Source organism: Prosopis cineraria, unplaced genomic scaffold (assembly GCF_029017545.1).
Source record: "Prosopis cineraria cultivar Desert tree isolate PC_DT_omini unplaced genomic scaffold, ASM2901754v1 PC13, whole genome shotgun sequence".
Classification (NCBI taxonomy): Eukaryota; Viridiplantae; Streptophyta; class Magnoliopsida; order Fabales; family Fabaceae; genus Prosopis; species Prosopis cineraria.
In genome coordinates this window covers 36,862,974-36,883,886 of record NW_026555344.1, presented here as the reverse complement: position 1 = coordinate 36,883,886, position 20,913 = coordinate 36,862,974, and the positions used below count along the sequence as shown (strand labels likewise).

The 20,913-nt window shown below is 32.2% G+C and overlaps 3 protein-coding genes across 4 annotated transcripts; 2 read left to right on the top strand and 1 right to left on the bottom strand.

Annotated features, from left to right (window-relative positions):
• The first annotated feature begins 1,975 nt into the window (after positions 1-1,975).
• On the top strand, positions 1,976-3,237 carry LOC129290575 (non-specific lipid-transfer protein 1-like). Its single transcript, XM_054927376.1, has 2 exons — positions 1,976-2,536; positions 2,993-3,237. The coding sequence occupies exons 1-2, from the start codon at positions 2,187-2,189 to the stop codon at positions 3,000-3,002; spliced, it is 360 nt and encodes a 119-aa protein (XP_054783351.1). The 5' UTR covers positions 1,976-2,186; the 3' UTR covers positions 3,003-3,237.
• Positions 3,238-3,298: 61 nt separating this feature from the next.
• LOC129290574 (protein MAIN-LIKE 1-like) lies at positions 3,299-6,796 on the bottom strand. Of its 2 annotated transcripts, XM_054927374.1 has the most exons (7): positions 6,615-6,796; positions 5,722-6,336; positions 5,380-5,526; positions 5,010-5,138; positions 4,400-4,810; positions 4,037-4,319; positions 3,299-3,938 (listed from the first exon to the last, which is right to left on the bottom strand). In XM_054927374.1, exons 1-6 carry the CDS (start codon positions 6,666-6,668, stop codon positions 4,059-4,061), a joined length of 1,617 nt encoding a protein of 538 aa, XP_054783349.1. In that variant the 5' UTR covers positions 6,669-6,796; the 3' UTR covers positions 3,299-3,938; positions 4,037-4,058. The 2 variants fall into 2 exon arrangements, with proteins under 2 accessions (XP_054783349.1, XP_054783350.1); XM_054927375.1 differs by lacking the exon at positions 3,299-3,938 and having other exon boundaries at positions 4,193-4,319; positions 4,416-4,810.
• Positions 6,797-18,513: 11,717 nt separating this feature from the next.
• On the top strand, positions 18,514-20,040 carry LOC129291207 (RING-H2 finger protein ATL74-like). Its single transcript, XM_054928457.1, has one exon. The coding sequence runs from the start codon at positions 19,332-19,334 to the stop codon at positions 19,926-19,928; it is 597 nt and encodes a 198-aa protein (XP_054784432.1). The 5' UTR covers positions 18,514-19,331; the 3' UTR covers positions 19,929-20,040.
• Positions 20,041-20,913: the final 873 nt, after the last annotated feature.

The window sequence follows — 20,913 nt, the reverse complement described above, 5'->3', positions numbered from 1 at the left end:
GAAAACCGTGTTAATAAAAATAAGGGGACATAATAAAATTTAAAAAGTAATGCATAATGAATCATTCCTTCATGAACAGAAGTACATGAAAATATTATAAAATAAAAAATCCTAAATGACACCATTTTTTATAATTTTAACCAGCCTCTTTAATTCGAATGAAGCCAAACGTTTAATCAGTTAATAAAATTCAACAATACAAATAAGATATGAAATACCAACCACCAGTTAAACCGGTAAGAGGTTCATAAATAATGGGTAATTATATATATATATATATATATATTAAGTTCATGCTAATTACCGCAAAAGTTAGTCTTAAAAAAGAAAAATACATTGTCAATTTATTTATCCAACATTTAGCTACTGATTTGGGAAAATATTAAGATAATAAGATTTAAAAAAATATAACTTCTAATCCCTAAACTCTATTTTAATTATTAATTCAATCTCTAAACCTTATTTTATTACAAGCCGGTCCTTATAATTTATTAAGTAAAAAATATAAGAACTAAATTGTTACATCTCAAAAAGCCATACAAGTTAAGAAATTATAGAAGTTGAGTTATTAAGTCAAAAGTTCAAAATCTGAATTAATAATTAAAAAAAGTTTAAAAACCAAATGTCATATTTTTTTCTGATAAGACTATTATTATTATTATTATTATTATTATTATTATTATTATTATAACAATTCATCTAGACACCCACTAGCATTTTTAGAACAAAGCATTAAACAAAGGTTAGTCACCAACTCACCATGAATTTGAATTGTCACTTCAGTCACCATGAATTGTCACTGCCTTTTCAAAATGAACCCAGAAACTTAATGCTGCTCAGTTATTTTTGGCGATATCCCCCGGTTCTTACCTAACTTCATTACTCATTCCCTGGAAACTCAGAAGCAAGGTGGGGAATGGGGATAAAGTTGTTAACCAGGGAAAAAAAAAAAAGTGTGGGTATAAAGTTAGGCTTTTGTTTCATTAATAATGTTCACAGAAATAGCAGTGATGCCCAGAACCGTATGATATTTTGCTTCGTTTACCTCCTAGCAAGGCACAGACTTATCCGCTCTTTCTTACAGAGCCTAATTACTGCATTTAACTTGCCCAACCACATCTCTTTATGGCTCTGAACTAACCCATCTACCCATACAATCCCTGGCACGTGCCTTGTCCCACCATCTGCTTTGCTTCCCTCCCACCCTATGATATATCATGCTCAAATAATATTTCAATATCCGCCCCATAACCACATAGTGCTTATGTTTGATATCATAGTGTTTGAAAATTCCTTACCCAACACAATATCTTTCAAGGGTATCTCATACAACTCAGCAATGAAGATCTCATATCAGTTTCTGCTTTTTAACTTGAATACAATTCAAATTGTACCCCTTCTTATCATAACTTTCAATTTAATTGATCGCACCAAACATGGAAATCTTGAGACTAACTTACTCAGACATCTGATGTGGTTGTATGCAGTTTCACTAATGAAAGACAACAAAATAGTTTTTCTTTTTCTCTTTCCGTTTCCCTTCATAAATTCATCTCGCATAATTGAATGTAATATTTCGCGCTCACATTATGTACCTATCTAAGATAAGATGATTGTAAACTGTATTGAATGTCGTTCATTCTCAAATACCACCTATCATAGTGTCAACCAGCTTCTCCTCTTTGATGATTGACTGGTTTACCTATATCGTTTACCCTTGGAAAAGAAAATGAGGAGAGAAAACTAAGATAGAAAAATATATAAAAAAGACATTTCTCCCCCTAACAATTTTTTTTTTTAAGTTTTGCCCTTTTACGGCAAAATTAGGAAAAACAATAGTGAAAAATGTACTTTTCTTTCCTAGTTTTCTTTTCTTTTTCTTTTTTTTTTATTGGTCATAGTCATAAATATTCTTCTATAGAGGCAATCTTATTTGAGACGCAATCCAACGTAAATGTGAGCAACCCTTGAAGATTCAAACTTTAGTTCACCATATGGTGATTTTTTACTAGTTTGCTTTTCTTCTTATTTTCTTCCCATTCCAAACAAAGCCCTAAAGTCCCTGTCTGTCTAAATACCCCTTCTCCGCCTTTATAAATACCATATGCTGAGACCTTAACTAACGACGTATCTCAAGACACAAAGCCTGCACTCTGAACTACCATCTTGCATAAAACCACAGACTGATGGCTAGTTCACTTGCGGTGAGGTTGCTTAGCTTATTGATAGTGTGCCTAGCACTTTGTTCTCCCAAGGCCAACGCAGTGACATGCAACCAGGTGATGAACGACCTGACACCATGTGTTTCCTACATAATCAATGGCGGCACCGTGCCGGGGCAATGCTGCAATGGAGTCAAGACCCTTTTTGGCCAGGCTCAGACCACGCCTGACCGCCAAACTGTTTGCAGCTGCATCAAGAATGCTATTAGGAATATCCCTTACAATAACAACAATCTTAACCTCGCAGCCAGTCTTCCTAGGAAATGTGGGATAAACATTCCCTACCAGATCAGCCCCAATATTGACTGTAGCAGGTATTTTGAATTCTCATTGTCCCCCCCCCCTTTCTCAGAGAAAATATTTGAACCTGACTTGTATGTGAACAATGCTAACTACCCAGACTCCTTACCACTAGACTACAATCAATGTTTGTGGTGCGTTTGCCTGATGCACTTGACTGATTTAACTGTGAAAAATTTAGGTAGATTTGGTGCATAAATGATCGATAGACTAAGACCAAGACCAAGATATTGGTCCCACTTTATTGTGTGCTCATCATGCTTATATGTCTCTATGTTACACAAACAAACTTGCCTAAGAGTTCTTCCTAACCACGTGCTACTGCTAACTGCCATCTCTAGTAAGGTTCCGATAGTATTAAAATATGGCATAATGAAACAGGTAATCTGCAATACTGGACTGCATGACTTATATACCCCTTTATTTTTGGCCTTTTTGATTTTTACGGGCTTCTCTTTTCTTCGCTGCAGAGTGCAGTGAGGTTGACGGAGGAGTTACTCAGGGATGTAGTTGGATGCGCGCGAATAAGTGGTTACAAACCACATGAAAAATCATTAGAGAAATTGCTTCTTTGAAGCATGATCTACTAGTCTTACTTGTATCTCTGGGCAGTAGTAATGCTCGTGCTGCTTCTGTGTGCTCCTATGCTCTAGGCATAGAGTAATGCAATGTACAAGCAGTTGTTTTCTTAATGATATGCAGTTTGTGTTGGCAATTGATTTGAAAACTTTATTTCATCATAATTGTTTGTACCTCAAAATGTCACTTTGGATATTTCAAGTTCCCTGAACCTTCAAGGAGTTTGAAAAAAGTTAGAACATACTACCTCTAAGCCTATTTACAAGAAAAAAATTATTCAAATTTTAACTACTACTTGTTTCTCACAAATAGGTCCAGAGGTAGTAAAGAAAAGGGGACTAAAGAAATATGCTACCAGGTCTTAACGCAAATGAAGAGATACATTGGCACTAAAGAAATCTCCGTGCAACATCACAGAATAGCGAACTTCTATGCCTTAAAGTAATGACAACTAATACCTACAACAAATAATTATTGACTCAAATACCATCTGCTTGTAAAACGGAGCAGCCCAAAAATATACAGCAAGGGTGAAAATAAATAATGTCACCTATGGATTTACCTGCAAGGGCTTCATTTGAGAGCAGCGTCTTTGCAACTTCAAGATCAAGTCTACAGTCTACACCGCTGAACCTATATTACATTCTTCAGTTTTGTAGCAACAAATATATATACACGTAGCCAAGCAAAGTTTATGCCTTGGCAAAGAACTGAAATTGCCTGACACGAGGGCAACATCACGGCCTTTGAGGATATCATGAGTGAGGTGGCCTGATAGCTGTTACTATGACCCTCAAGGTAAGCGCTTAAGGTTGAAGTCTACAGCAGATGGAATGCCTGTCAATAAGGGTCCAAGAATGTGAAACCATAGTCTTGCAACTTTCAAGGTAACAAAGCAGGAAGGGAGAAGATTTATTCGATAAAAATTGCTTTACGATATAAAGTACAGGTGATGTTTTATTCAGTTTCAATTGTTTCTGCAGACAAAATGTGGTTGTCCATTCGGATCACGTAATTATTTATTAAGAGTCTTAACCGTTGGTTTTCTTCCCTTAAGATGTCCAGCTCTTTCTTCAACTCAGCGTTCTGTGCCTCAAATTGCGAATTTAAAGAAACCTGCCACTGAAGAAGTCTATTTTCCTCCCTCAATCGGCCCATTTCCTCCTTCAATTCAGCATATTTGTCTTCTGACATAACAGGTCTCTCCCTCAAATCATCCTGGTACCCAAATAAGTTTCTCATTTCATGATTCAATGCAGATATGTATATAAAGTAAAATCGATGATATATAATCTCACATCACAAATGTGCAACCTTGTCGGAGTGTCCTCCACAATCAGCTTTTCAAGGTTGACCTCCTGCTCTCTGCAAACTTGATCACAAACGTTCTCTGTGGGGCTATCCTCTTCTGCTAGGTTTACAAACTCTCTATCAACTTCATCACATGTGCTGCTCTTTGTGGGTGTATCCTCCACTATCAAGTTTTCAACATTGACATCTCTATGAACTCGATCACATGTACTCAACTTTGTCGGAGTGTCCGCCACTATCAAGTTTTCAACATTGACATCTCTATGAACTCTATCACATGGGCTCAACTCTGTGGTAGTGTCCTCCACTATTTGGTTTTCAAAATTGACCTCCTGCTCTTTTTGTAATTCCTGAGATTTAGAAGCGCTGTGTTGTAGTCCTGAATCTACATCAGGAACCTGCATACATCCAACTCCAAATCAATCATCATCAGAAACAGAGACATGCATGCAAAAGAATTGAAATGGAAGTTCCAGAAGAACAGAAAGATGATTTATTTAGATTTGAAACAAAAGAAGTCCGGAGACAAATCACTTCTATTAATAGCATGAATCGATTTTAATTAAATTTGTCCGCTTTAATTAAAATGTAACTTACACTGATGGGTGTACTTGTTGGACAGTCTGGTCCACTTCCAAGCCTCTTAGTGTCATCTTGTAACTCCAATGCCTCTTTGATTATGTCCAGTTCCAACTCTCGGGAAGTAGGTTGGAGCGTCCAAATTACCTTGCACATGCAGATAATAAAGGAATTAAAACCCACTTCTTCATCTAGATTTTCTCAGCAGCTTTAGAAAGCATTTGCCACCATCATTGGATTCAAACATATAAATAACATTTTTAATAGCAGCTTCAGATTAGAGGATGCATAAAGCTTTTGCTACTTCAGTCAGTACATACGCTTTTCCCACTGGAGGAACCGCCAATATGAAAAACAGAATAAAATTTAAACCAAGTTTTTCAGTTACCTGGTCATCCTGCAGATCTTTAAACTTTGAAGCAAACCATTGTCTTTGATTAGATTTATTGTTATGCCATCGACATAAACGAGGAAAGGCGAAATCATGTTCTTGCATGCCAGGCCGGCCTATGTCAAAATGCTCATAAGACCATGTCTGTTCTCCATAAACAAGAAAAAAGACAAGTTAGCCAATCACATTTGATTGACAATGACATGAATTATCTAGTTACAACTTATATGAAATCCAAATATGAATCAAACATAAACATGATGAGGGAATAAATGTTGGTACATGAGAATGTGTTAGTCCATCATATAATTAACAAAATAGCCATCCTCTTAAACTTACTTGAAGAAACATGAGACAACCACCCACATATTGCACGTTATTTTCTTTCCTCTTGTCCAACCACTTGGATAAATCTTCGATAACAGCAGCTCCCCAGGCAAATTGACGAACCTCATCCAATTTCCGGAGAAGGGATAAATAGCGGGAATCTACTTTTCCATTTGAACTCTGAAAAAGCAAAGTTCCAAATGTATACAGTAGAAATGCCCTGATGAAATCATCACCAGCAGAGTCTTCAAGAGAATCCAATCTGCTTTCAAGTGAAGCCACTGTGACCTTCCTGTTTGACGTGGTTGCCCCGTATTCCTCTTCCAAATCGGAAAAAGGCTCGTCGTCTTTTAAGAGCACAGGGCGCCCCACTACCCTTAACCCCAAAATCAGAGCCACATCCAACAGAGTCATCGAAATCTCACCCAGATGAAAAATAAACGCTTGCTTTTCACAGTCCCATCTTTCCATTAGCTCAGCTAACAAATTTTTGCTGAGCAGATGATTGGGAAATAACAACACACTCCCAAACCCCATTTTTGTTATTGCTAATCGTTGGTCATCCGTGAGCAGCTGAACTCGCTTCACGTACGATTTCAAGGAGAATCTGGTACTGATATTCCTCGCCTAAAGAGATAGCGTAGGGTCATGTTATGAAACGCACAATTGGAACAAGATTAAGTAATTGGGGGGATTTTAACAGAATATTAACGACACCAAGCAATCAAGCATGCCCATTTACAGTGTACAGAGAATAGGCATCGAGAAAGTCAGTTATCCGCTAAAAAGGGAAGAAATTGTTGTTAAATTTGTCGTTTCAAATGCTATCTCACAAACCGAAGAGATTATTAAGCTTTAGACGCAACGAAACTGAAACGATAATTGAAAAGGGGTGAAGATTGTACCGGCTCTTCAACTTCAGCGGGAGTAATGAGAGATCTTCTGGTGGATCTTCTCATTGCGAACTTGATTCTATAATTCTTGACGGCACAGAAGTTTCGAACGAATAATTTGGAAACATGAACATCAAGAGCTCAAGTGGCAAGCCTCGCGGGGAGGCAAAGCTTGTGGAGAAAGCTTAGCTTCAAAATGGATGACGTGTCCCACAGATATCAAGAAGGCGCGAAATCTCAAATCAGCACTCGTAGGAGTACGCTATTTTGTAGGAAAATTAAATAAATTAAATCCTAAATTAACTTACATGTTTTTTTCCGGCCAATTAACATAGTATAAAAATTTGACAGCTTTATGCTCTTTTTGGTATGCGAGTAAGGCCTTTCTTTTTAGTATAATAATTTTTTAAATCTTTGTGAAGTAGTTTAAAAATGTAATATATTTTAACAGAATGTAGCAAAATTTTCTCCTTTTTTTTTTCCGGTATTCACACAATTTTGTCCTTTTACCTCTATTTAATATTGATGCAAGAAATTTTTCAAGAATATATCTATTGCGGGTATAATAACAGTTTGTGTTTCAAGTAACGGCACTGCAAATTGAATAGAGTTAGTAATGTTGAGTTGAAGAATATCAAAGAAAATATGAATAAAATAGAAAATCTATTTAATTTTTAGATAGAACTAAGAGAAAATTAGCCCGATGGCCTTAAAAAATACAACTCTCATAAATTATGAATGAGGTTTTTAAATATTTTAAAATATGGCTCATTCATAAAATTAATTAAATGTGTTTTCTTTTTGTATTCTCAAAATAAGTTTATGATTAAAACAAAATATATTTAATTTAACTAATATTTAGCTAATTAGAGTTTTCATTTTTATCATCAAAAATCATATTGTGCGTGCTCCCTCTCAAATTTATCATCTTTGAATATTTTTTCATTATATTTTTAGATTTGATTTTCCTAGATTATCATATTCATCTCTCGTATAGTGCTTTTCTTTATCAAAATTTTTGATCTAATTTTCTTGAATCACCGTCTTCATCGCAGGGCTTTTCCTCTCTCTCCCTCTCTGTTCTTCCCAAATATTGCGAAGAGAACATTAGACATTAAAAAAGAAATTCCATTACTGATCTGCGATATTATATCATTGATATACGACTGTATATCAATGATAAATAAATTGATAAGTTTTCACTGATATAGCTTATATATATGAGTGATATATAATAGTATATCACTGATATACTAGCGTGTATCAATATAACTAGACAATCAAACATAAACTTATTTATAATTGATTAGAATCATATATCAATGATGTAGTATCGCAAATCAGTAACATGAAAACACATAATTATTTTCTCAAAATAGATAAAACAAAATCTCAAGAAACCCTTACTTGAACTCTAACTTTTGTAATAGAGTTTAATCGGACTTCCTCACCTTGAAACTGTAGCTTTAGTGTGGCTTTACGTAGAAGCTGCAGTTTTGGACTTCCTTACCTCGCATTTTTGATTTTTCAACCTAAATCTGTAGTTTCCGGTCTATCTCGCCTCGCCTCGCGTCCTTGTGGTCTCCTAGTTGAATGTCTAACTCCGTTTATCTATTGGTGTAAGATGTTTCGTTGTGTACTGTCAGTTTCTTCATCATTGTGAGTCGCCTCCACATCTTCAAGTGGGTGAAAGTGAAACCAATGTGAAAAAGAGGAATCAAGGTATTGTGATGTTTAAGGGTAGTTTTGTCTATTAAAGGCAAATTAAAAAATAGCTATTATCTTAGTTAAGGAAAAGGTGGGTTATTAGTTTTATTTAGCCATATAATGTTGGCTAAATTTGCTAAAGCCCCTAGAACTAATATGTTTTATTTTTTTTAATTCTAATAAAAAATGCTAAGAATAAAACATAACTAGAGTTTGAAATAAAAAATGTTAAAATATTAAAAGTCTCAATATTAATTTGAGATTGAGAAACTCTACCATTGATGTCGAGGGTCTTCAATAAATAAACCCTTATCAACCTTATTATACAAATCTTGTAAAACGCAACCCATTAGTTAGCTGTTGGTGATCCCTCATTATACAAGATGGAATTTTCCTCTCTCCTTATTGGTTGAATTCATTTGTATGGTTTATCTTGAACACGATGTATAATTTCTCTTTCTCTCTGTTTCTCTTCCCTTATTGTTCAATCGTTGCCCTCCTTAGCAACTCTTTTTTTTTAAAAAAAAATCCTCAAAAACTCTTCCCGTCTATTCAGCTTCCCACTATTCTTTGTTCATTTGTTCATTCCCTTTTATTCATCATAACTAGCACATCTTATCTTTTATTTTGAATTTTGTATTATTTTCCTGTCTATTCTTTCATTTGTGCTCTATTTGGTTTCTTCATTTCTATAGCATGCAAGTGCAGTAATTTTCTCAAAGCGGCAATGTCCCTTAATGATCAGGTAACTATCACTTGCTCTTTGAATAAGAAATTCATGCTTGCATGACTCTGCCTGAATTGTTCTACATAGGTGATACAACTTACTGGGAGAAAAGCCCTCAGTGGAGGCGACTGTAGGAACTAGTGGTTTTTATGGGTCTACTCGACGTAGCTTTTGTTGTGTGTGTGTGAGTCAAAAGTCCCACATTGACTAAATGAGTGACTCTCTTAGTGTATATATACTAACGAATGAAGTGAGTTAGTAAAATGAGCTTGAAAATGAAGTGGGTTCGTACACATGAGATAGGCTAATTCAAAGCAAGCGTAGTTAAAATCACTATATTCCTTTTATCGAATTATTTTTACAAAAATAATTAAATAAATAATTATTTTTAGCTTACCTGAAAAACCTTAAATTTTACTATTTTAAATTTGAATTTGAAGCCTTGCTACTTTTTCGGGCGTTAAACCACTTCTGAAAATTAATTTTATGAGTTAATATCTTAAATGTATTTGTCAGCCAACATCTCCAGATTAATGGTATTTTATACTTGTGTAACCAAACCATTAATCCAGTGATTATGAGCCAACATTCATGTCTCCATCTTCAAGTTGTATATAGTCATGGGTGCAGACAGATAAACTCGACCAACTTCTTAAATTTTCGGGGCAATTCTCTCCTCCCTTTGCCTTCTGCTCTTGTGTTCATCTGAGTTCATTTTTAGTTTCTACTATTATGGTTTCTTACTTCGTAGGAAGTGCTTGTTTAATCCTGGGGAACTGTCAGTCCATTGTCTCAGTATGCCGGAATAATTCTTAAGGATAGTGTCCTTCTAGGCACGACTCAATTTGCGCCTACACTATTGGTGCTGCTAGCAACTTTTATGTGCCTAAGGTCATATGAGGTCACCTATGACAAATGCGACTTACTATCGGATTGAAGGAGTGAAGGATAAATCCTTGGTGTTATAAAAGGCAAAAGGGCAAAAAGGTTGAGGGAGTAAAGGATAAATTGAAATTATTTCAGCATGCCATCATCTCTTCATCTTTTTTTCATTTTTGTGTGTGTGTGTGTGTGTGTTGCTGATTTCATGGCGATGGGGATACATATCAAGTTTGTTTTAGAGCTCATCTTCCTCCTTTTGTCCATTTAAGGCTGATTGAGGGGGTGGGAAATTTAGTGACATAGATTTGTTAGCATATGGTAATGTGTGTTAGAGAGACATTAAGGTTGCTAAGTATGTTGTAAGAGATGAAATTTAGTGACACAAGTCTTTTTTATTTTGGGGGCTTCTACTATCTCCTCCCTTATCATCGTTATTGTAGTTGGTGGAGTGGCAGGGTTGAGGTTTAGATTTCTTCATGAACAATTTCTTATCTTGGTCTTTGCCATTTTAGAAGTCCAATTTAGGTTTTGGTCGACGCAACCTCTACTTGTCCTTTCCCTTGTCTTTGTCGAGAAAGGTTAGTTGTCGCCCTTTGTTCCATTATTTTTCTTCATCTCACCTGCTAAAGAGAGACTGGCCATCTTTGGCCACAATGAGCCTGAGGAGAAAAATGTTGTATACATAATTTAGATGATTATAGATTAATCAAGTATGCTTATACATGACATATTTAATTAGAAAAATTACAGATAAGTCCTATACAGTATATTTATTTACAGATAAGTCTCGTGAAATTCAAATATTACAACCAAGTTCCTTGAGACTTGAAACTTGAGTGTAATTTATGATTAGGGTTTAAGGCCAATATTGCCCCTATTAATTTGGCTTTTACTTACAACCACAAATTGACAAATAAAACTTCATAATTTACAAGTCAAATTTCTTATTTAAAACTTGATATAATATAAAGTTTTTATAGAGATAATTATGTTCCCTTAAGTTATCATTCAATGGTGAATTATAAATTTTACATCTCAATTAGACCAATATAGCATTAAGTAGACATAATTAATTCCATATAGACTCCATATTATATGAAGCATTAAATAAGAAATTTCATTTGTAAATTATGAAATTTTACTTGTAAATTGTGAAGTTACAATTGTAAATGAAAGCTAAACTAACACGGCCAACATTGTCTTTTGTATCCCAACTACAAATTACAAACAAGTCTCATGAGACTTGCTTGTAGTTTTTAAATTTTATGAGATTTATTTGTAAATAAATTTACTATATGAGACTTATTTATAATTTTTTTATTTAATTTTGTGGTGAAACTGTTATAATTTCATGGTGAAACTATCTTTTAAAAATCGCATGGAAGCATTATGATTGGCCAAAAAAAAAATCTTTACTCTCATTGGTCCAATGACTTTGGTCTAATGTTAATATTCCAAAGTCATTGGTTGGCTAGTTTCATTAATTATGCAATTTTTTGGTTCCGGTTATCTATATCCATGTTTGTGAATATTTTTCAAATTTCAAATGTGATTAGCGTTTTTTACCACGTTTTTTATTTTTCATATTTTTTGGTTTTTCATGTTACTCTACTTTGGTTTTCTGTCTCCAAATTTACTGATTTTAGACTCCGCTGGCAGCATCTTCTGAAATCTGAATGCATCAGATAAAGGAATATTATAGATAAAATTAAGTTTCTTTGCCATAATTCATTTACAAAAAAAAAATCTTTACCCTCATTGGTCCAATGACTTTGGTCTAATGTTAATATTCCAAAGTCATTGGTTGGCTAATTTCATTAATTATGCAATTTTTTGGTTTCGGTTATCTCTATCCATGTTTGTATATATTTTTCAAATTTCAAATGTGATTAGCGTTTTTTACTGGAGCATTACTATTTCCACATTTTTTATTTTTCATATTTTTTGGTTTTTCATGTCACTCTACTTTGGTTTTATGTCGCCAAATTTACTGATTTTAAACTCCCCTGGCAGCATCTTCCGAAGTCTGAGTGCATCAGATAAAGGAATGTTACAGATAAAATTAGTTAAGTTTCTTTGCCATATTACTTTATTATATTCTTTTGTGTACATGACTCAAAAGTATGAAACATTCGTATTATTTGATAACTTGAAAAACTCTTGATCATGGTGCTTTCTTGCAGATTGGGAATGTTGTTCAGAAGCTTGACATAGACTTTGTAATATCTACTAGGGACAATTTCTATGACAACAGATTCACTGTCAAACATGACACTACATTTGAAGAATCATTCACTAATACTTTCACGGCAAAGAGCCCGGAAAAGCAATGGCGTAGTGGTAATTTCCTAAATTCGTCAATAATGGGATTAAATCCATATAACTTATCATATCTTTAATTTATTGCCTATTCTAACATGTTCTTTGTTGTGATCCAGTGTTAGAAAACCATGATTACTGGGGTGATGCATTAGTCAAAGGCTTGGGGGGGGGGGGAGACGTCAAAAGTTAAACAGAGAAGGACTAAATTTCTTATATGATAGACAAGCTAGGTTTCATGTCAAGTGCAATTGACTCAGACAGAGGAAAACATCAAGTTCTACAATGTTTCTGGCAAAGTTTTGCATAAATTAACTAAGTCGAAGTAGTTATGTTCATCCATGTGAAGTTTTTATATATAGATTTAGACATTTAGTCAGTAAGTTTAGAAATCCACAAAGTTGTTGAAATCTATAGTAGATATAGTTTCTTATAAATGGTTTTCATGCTTAAGCATAGAGCATTTTGATTCCTCAGTGAGAGATTTACAGGAGATGAAATTTCATAATTGAATATACTCGTTTTCAACGTTCCCAGTCTATATTTACTAAGATTGTGAGGTTTCATTGTTGATGTTTAACCTTGTGGATGTCTAATATAGCAACTGGGACTTTATTATAACTTCATTATTTTCTTTCAAAATTTATGATATTTTTATACGACGTCTAAACGGTGCGTTGCATGAGATTCAGTTTGGAAGACATTCTTACCATTTTTTTTTTGTTAGTATTTCCCCCCCAACATGATACCAAATATTTTTTCTACATTTTAACATGAATTGTGACTAACAAATCTATTATTCTTTAACAGAATGTGTAGAATTTTAAAAGAAATTAATGTTCATTCATTTCTGAACTTTAAAATTGAATATAAATGTTAAAAAATCTTTATTTTTCTCAAAAAAAAAACAAGACAACATTATTTAAATTGAAATCTTGTGTATGTTGTTATTTGCATTACTTTTTATAATTTTCATGTTATGAAATTAAAATTAAAATTTATTTGTCCTAATATTTTATTAACTTAAATAGTGATATTTTAAAATAAAACAAAATTGCCTCTCTCATTACAATTTTTTCTTACTTTTAATTTAATATCATATTACAAAAAATTTCTCTAACATTTCTGTGACCTCAGATCCATGCAACATATGCTATTTGGCAGTGGTAGAGCTAGGATTCTAAGTTAGAGGCAGATGACAATATAATTAAAGATTAATAATTAAAAACATTATAATTTTAAAAAATAACTACAATGTGCAAAAAAAAAAAAACAATAGCATAAGTAAAATTATATATTTTTATCTAAGAAAAAATATATTGAGACTTTTTCAGTTAAAAAGATATTGAGAAGGTTCGCATAGAATTTAAATTTGAAGCCAAATATTTTTTATTAATTATAAAAGGTTTAAAATGCTAAAAATAAAAGGTGTAAAGTTATAAATTTTTCATGCCATATATGTAATTTTTCCATATGAGAAGGGCATTTAACGTGGCTCTATCAATATTTTATTTACATAGAAAGATTTGATACATGTCAAACCTTCCATGCAATGTAGAATTAAACTGTTATATTTATTCATTGACATTATATCAAAATTTTTATATAATTTAAATTATGAATATACATAATTCATTTGCATTATCAATTGTAAAATACTACATTTTTGTGGGAGAATAACATTAAAGTCCCAAAAGTTAGAATTTATGACAAGTAAGTCCTTGACTGAGTTTTTGGAACAATTAATTATAAATATTGATTCAAATAATCATAAATTCAAAAATTTTAACAACAAATAAGACATATAAATTTAAAATGTAATATTTCATTGTAAATTTGATTCATATTTGTAACTATTTGAATTAATATTTGTAACTTATTTTTGAAAATTTTTCTCAGAGACTTAACTATAATAAATCTTGACTTTTGAGCTTCTTTTTTTTTTTAATCAGTTTTGGGACTTTATTTTATTTTCCCATATTTTTATGACTTCAACGAACATCTTAAAGATTATCTGTAATTTTTTTAAAATATATCTCTTGAAAAAAAAATCTAATATTATAACCAATTTAATGTAAAGAAGTTCCATATTTTCCTTTTAAAACTTATTATTCAGTAACACCTTTGTCCTCGAAAATACATGATTAAAAAGAATCTACAACATTTCACGACATTGTACTACTTAATATTTTAATTTGATCAATTAAATAAATGACATGTCAAATTATTCAATAGCATTATGTCCATTTTTTTGTAAATGATGTTTAAATCTTTAAATGACGAAATTTTTTACAATATTTTAAAATATTATTATCATGCATAAGGTTTATCTTCTTATGAATGTGTGATGACAAACGACTTATTATTCATGTCATAATTTAAATCATTTTCACAATTATTTCTTTTAAATAAATTTTTAATCACATTTACGCGTTGCCCGGGGTTTGATTATAATTTAAAATTTAAAATAAGAGTCTAATTATCTCTTAAATGAATTTTTATTTCTCTCTCCATTTATGTTCGTATGTCTAATGTCGAGCTATTAATTTTAAACATTTTATCTAAAATTACTGATTTTATCTTAACTAATCATCATCCGTGCAACGCAAGGGGTTTGATTCTAATTTTTTAAACCGTGTATCCATAAATCCCTCCACTTTTGCAAAATCAATATTTTAAATTGGGTTTATTATGCTATACATGATTGCATGATGTGGACCCATTAGAAGTTTAGAACCAATGGATCCGCATTATGTGGAAGAAATTATTGCATGAAGCTAGTGCAGCACATCAGCTACTCCCCCTGTTTTCATCTATAAGAGAAAAAAATTATGCTCCCTCCTCTTAAAAATATAAAGTATTTTTTAAAAAATTAAATATTAAAAAATATAAAATATTTTTAATGTAATCATTATATTTTTTATAAAAATATCCCTATTAATAGTGACTTTATATTTATTATAAGGTATTTAATATGGATAAATATGAAAAAATAAGATTAATTTAAAAGTAAGTAACTACTTTATTAAGGGATGAAATTCAGTTAAAAATACTTTATATTTTTTAATAGATGAAGTATCACATAATTTAAGAAAATTGATTAATTACATTAATTGTATTTAAGAATAAAAAAATTAAACTACGATACCTTTTATTAATTGTGTTAATCAAATCTTTATGAATTATTTTTTATGATTATGAATGATAAAAATATGAAAGGTAATTAAGTGATAGTTTCTCCTATAAATAAAAACGGAGGAAATATGCTCCATCAAATAAAATCATGACATTCAAATGCCATTAAATATAAATTAATTTTTTCATTAATGATTATAGAGAGAGAAAAGATAAAAAATTGAATATACATTTTATTATAAAATAAAATTATTAAAAATAATAATAATAATATTTTATTTGATTGAATCAATATAATTTTATTAGATGAAATATAAATAATATAGTAATGTATTGGACCCTATAAGAATGGCATCATGTAGTTTAGAATCTTCATTACATTATGTAAGGAAGTGTTCTTTGCCTTGTTTTCTTTTTCTTTTCTTTTTAAATATAGTTTTATTACTTATTTTTCTCCCACTTTCCAGCACTTCTGCATTCCTTATTTTTGTTAATAAAAAAGATAGGAGGAGTATATATATACACATGCATGAAAAATCACAACTAGGTCTAAAAAATTAAATTAATTAATGATAGTTAAGTTCTCAATAAATTTCTTAAAAATAAGTTAAAAATATCAATTCAGATATAAATATAGGCATTTTAACTATAAATAAATATTTAAATATTAAATTTAACTCTTAAATTGTAATAAAATTTTTTTATGATTATTTAAATTAATATTTATAATTTATTTTAAAAAAAATTGTTGGAATGTAACTATTATTCAAGGACAGATTTATGTGGGGCAAGGAGGGATGCTTGCCCCTAATGTGACAATTTTTTAAAAAAATAATGCTTGTTTTTATTTGAAAAAAAAATCTTAAAATTAATTTCAGCCCCACTATTATGATGTGATTTTCCATTGTGGCTCTCATAGAATTGTTTCTAGATTCATCCGTGCTGTTATTAATTCAATCTTTTAAGATTTAACCGTTAGTCTCCCTCTCTCTCTCTCTCTCTCTCTCTCTCTCTCTCTCTCTCTATATATATATATATATATATATTATTATGATTTCAAAAGACCCACCACAAAGAAACTATTGCTCTCGAACATGATTTGAAATAAGAAAATTATTCTAAACGTGATTTTATTAAAAAAAAAAAGAAAAACACAATAATTAGTCTTTATGGTTTTTTTAGATTTTACTTTTAATAATTTTTAGTGTTTTTAATTTACAAGATTGAGTAATGTTTGTTTTTTAAATTTCTAACAATATTCAATGACAGAGATTACAAAAACTAAAAATATTAAAAATAAATTAAAATAATTAAAAGTAAAATTTCATAAAACTATTAATAAGACTAATGATTATAAGAAGGAATCTAGGAAAAGAGGCTGAAAAATATCAGTGTGCTAGGAACGGTACGCCGCCTGACGCAAACAGTGAAAGGAAGGTATCTGAGTGGGGTTGATATTTTGTTTTGCTTTTTCTTTCTTTCATTTATGCTCTCTCGCCTTTTGATATATATGTGCCACGTATACATCCTCCCACGTCAAAAAGAAAGCAGCCAGAAAAATCAAGGCCTAATGAGAACGTGCCAACCAACACACTTCACTCACTGACAGTTACATGTAACAGTCATTTTGGATTTTGGATTGCCACATGTATTTGATTTTGATGCAAGCTGATCAGGATTCCCAAATTTTGTAATTATTAATCTCATCTCCAAGCTATTGATTACTCCAGCAAATAGAAATGCATTTTTTTCAACTAAATTTAATCAAAAATATAAGACATTTAATATTTTTAAAAATTATTTTTATACTTTTACCCTTGTATTTATTAATGTAGGTTTATTTTATAGTATGTGAAATATTTTATATTTATCATTATCAAAATTTGAACTTGTCATTGAATTAGTAGAGGCAATAGTCATGTTATAATTGAACTGGAGATCAATCTAATCATGATTTAAATAATATAAGTTAGGAAAAATTAATTATTTGAACTGTGCAGTTTTAACTTAATTGTAGTTAAATCCTTTTAGAGTTTTGGCTCGATATAATTTAATTCTTGAATTTTGACTCAATATAATTTAATTCTATAATTTTAGCTATTTGAAATAGTTTTTATATTTAAAAAATAAAATTATAAAGACTAAGATTATTTTGATAGGTCAATTATGATAATGAGAGAAAAGGTGATTTAGTTTATAAAATTAAGAGTCATGAAATTTGTGAAAAGAGGTAATTCACACATTTGTTGTATATAATATTAAATTTTATCATACTTATTATGAAAATAAGGATAATCTAATTTATTTTTGTTTTGATTTTTTTAATTCATTCTACCATCATCCTTTCTAGCAACCAAAATGGCCCTTATTTAAATCAATATTTTTGTTAAATTACATTTGGTAGTTAATTCTGTTTGAAAAACAATCCAACAAAATAGGGTTACTTACAGTTTTATACTTTAACTTCAAACAATGTCATCTCAGGATCAGTAAGGAGAGGGGGCAAAAATAAAATTTAACCCCACCAACCTGTCCAAAACTTTTAGCCATAACCCATCTGTGAATTGGTTCACTAGTCCATTGGTCTGGCTCATCAGTCCAGGTTGAATTTTAACGCCATGCTCACCGTAATCTCTTCGCAATTCCATTTGTTACATGGATGGGTAGCAAAGAAAAGACATAATATTTTTTATGAGAATAAAAAAAACAAAATTTCATTAGTGTGAAAAATATAATTAAAAATATCTTGCAATTTAAACCAGTGAGAGTATATGTTTTGGAGCACCTTTTGACTGTTGTCTTTGCCAAATGACGTTTTGCCAAGAGCAATAAGCTTGTCCCTTTTGCTAATACGTCGCATAACGTGGCAAACCCAATTTACATACATGAAGTCTAGGGTATTATATGAAGTTTAATAAATAAATCATTTTATTTATAATCCATAAATAATATTGCTTGACAAAATTTTTATATTATCTATATTTGTGTATAGATTAACTCTTGGTCATGATCTAGAACTACATTTCTTTAATTAATACCTGAATCGAACCATTTGCTTTTGTGATTTATGTCTGGACTCGTATGGTGCCACGCCGTAAGACCAGACTCGACCCTGTTTATGAACAATACCCACCTGTTACACATACATACATACATACATACATCAGAGCAAAATCTCTAAATCTTCACTCGCAGTCTGGCTCAATCAAGCAGCCTAGCTTGCAAGCTAGACAGGACCATTTCTGATCAGGTTGAAGCTGGGAATCAAACAGCAGAACAGAACGGTCCCCAGTTTGGATAACAGCATACCCACAGAACCAATTTCACCACTTTCTCCCCCCACCCCAACCCACTTCTTTCCCTTATCCCCGTAGACAAGAAAGTAGAAAACTAAAAAGATCAAAGATGCTTCTCAATCTCACCTTGTTCTGTGTCCCTTTCCAGGCCGGAATCTTCACAGCCACACAGTAGCGACTCAGAAAATCAGTTTCTACTTGAGAGGCTCAGAGCAATACCATTCCTGGATTTCAAAGTTCACACAAGAATACCCATCAGAGAAATCCTTAGCAGATTTTGCCTCCACCGAACGGAAAATCTGACTCGAAAATCAGTTTCTAGTCTAGAAGCTGAAACTGGTATTGTTCCAGGATTTCAAAGTTCAGACTCAAGAAAACGCATCAGATCAATCCTTACCTGCGGGTGCTACAAGTTTTGCTTCCACCCATCACAGAATCTGCCACAAGCCCACAATAGCAGTGACTCGGAAATCAGTAAAACCCATCGAAATTCTTAGCAGTGGGTGCTTCAAATTTTGCTTCAACCCAAAAACCAGTTGTTATCCAAGAAGCAGAAGGCAATACCGTTCTGTGCTTCAAAGTTAAGACACAAGCAAGCAAAACCTTCAAAATCCTTCTTCGGTTCAAGATACACCAGAAAAGGAAAACCTGTGGGCGGTGAATATGCATCGACGTCTTCTGGACGCCGGGCTAAGTGTGTCTCCGGCATATGGGAATAAGACCCGCGAATCGTTCGTGGGCGATGTAAACTTCGACGCGAACATGGTGATCATATTGGCGGCTCTGTTGTGCGCATTAATATGCGCGCTTGGATTGAACTCGATAGTGCGATGCGTGTTGCGTTGTGGCCGAAGATTTTCCACGGGGACCACAGAACAAACAACTGCTAGGCTTGTCTCAACGGGCCTGAAGAAACGTCATCTGAGTCAGATTCCGGTGAAAGTTTACGGGCCCGCGGCGAATATTCCGGCGACGGAGTGCCCGATATGCCTCGGGGAGTTCGAGAAAGGAGATAAGGTGCGAATGCTGCCAAAATGCAATCACGGGTTCCATGTTAGTTGCATAGACACATGGCTTCTGTCACATTCTTCTTGCCCCAACTGTCGCCATTCGCTGCTTGAGAAACCCACAAATTCAAAATCCAATTCCAATTCTAATAGGAGGAGTGAAGGAGGAGAAGTCGCCGGAGCTCGGGATCCGGCAGATGGATCCGGCAACATGCAAGTCCCCGTTGCGGTGGTCGACGAGCAGGCAAGTTGAAGAACAAATCAGATGGATTTGTAGAAATCTTATTTTCTGCCCGCAACCGCAAGTTAGAAATTTAATTTTAATTTTAATAATAGTAATTAGTAATTAGCACTCTTTTCAGTGAGATCCAAGTCTCCAGACTCCAGACATCAATTTAATGGCAGTTTAAGCTCTAAAAAATTTTCTATAAAGGATAAGTTGCCAATGTCATTTCAGTTAATTGCGAATATGAGGATCAATCTTGCAAATCAAGCATTTGAAGCTTATAGGATACTTACTCGTAATAATTTATAATTAATATTTTTATATTTATAATTGTCTGATTTAATATTTGTAATATATTTTTCGGTAAAATTTTTTAAATCTTAAACTGTAATTAAATGTATTTTTGAAATTTAAATATCATTTCCTTTTCTTTGATTTTTTTTTTCAAAAACAATTAGTAGATAGTACTTGGCCATAAGATTTCTCTAAGAATTAATAGGTTTTGGTTGGGGCCGACTATCCAACTTAACAGTCAGTTACTAGGAAGAAGAATGAGAGTTAGATTTTTCATAAAGGAAAAAGTTAAATGTTAATTTAAAAATTTTAATTGTAAAAAAATTTAAATTCTAAATATAATCTTCAATTTCTAAACATTTTTATTTATAATTATCTAAACTGGTATTTACAATTATTATTTTTATTTGTAATATGAACACGAGTCTTGATTCTTGAGGAGACCAAGGTCATCCCAAACAGATAAGGAGTCACATGAGACTTAAAGAGATGTTTGGTTTTGAATTCACATTTTTTCCAACATAAAAAATTGACGTTTGGGTCTCAAAAATCTGTTTGGAACTATGGATCCAAGAACATCTTGTATTATTTATATAAAAGTTGCGAGAAAATGGCTTTTAGCTCGAAGATAAGTCTAGGATAGAAGTCGAAACTTTTTTTCACTTTTGACTTTTTGTATTTATTTATTAAAACATAAATCACGGTGAACTAAAAGTAT

Bases quoted from the DNA above. Each gene is read 5' to 3' on its own strand.
- LOC129290575 (XM_054927376.1), top strand. From the start codon at position 2,187: ATGGCTAGTTCACTTGCGGTGAGGTTGCTTAGCTTATTGATAGTGTGC.
- LOC129290574 (XM_054927374.1), bottom strand. From the start codon at position 6,668: ATGAGAAGATCCACCAGAAGATCTCTCATTACTCCCGCTGAAGTTGAA. The intron at 5,139-5,379 runs GTAACTGAAAAA...TGCATGTGCAAG, and splicing joins AAGATCTGCAGGATGACCAG to GTAATTTGGACGCTCCAACC. The intron at 4,811-5,009 runs GTAAGTTACATT...GGATGTATGCAG, and splicing joins CAACAAGTACACCCATCAGT to GTTCCTGATGTAGATTCAGG.
- LOC129291207 (XM_054928457.1), top strand. From the start codon at position 19,332: ATGCATCGACGTCTTCTGGACGCCGGGCTAAGTGTGTCTCCGGCATAT.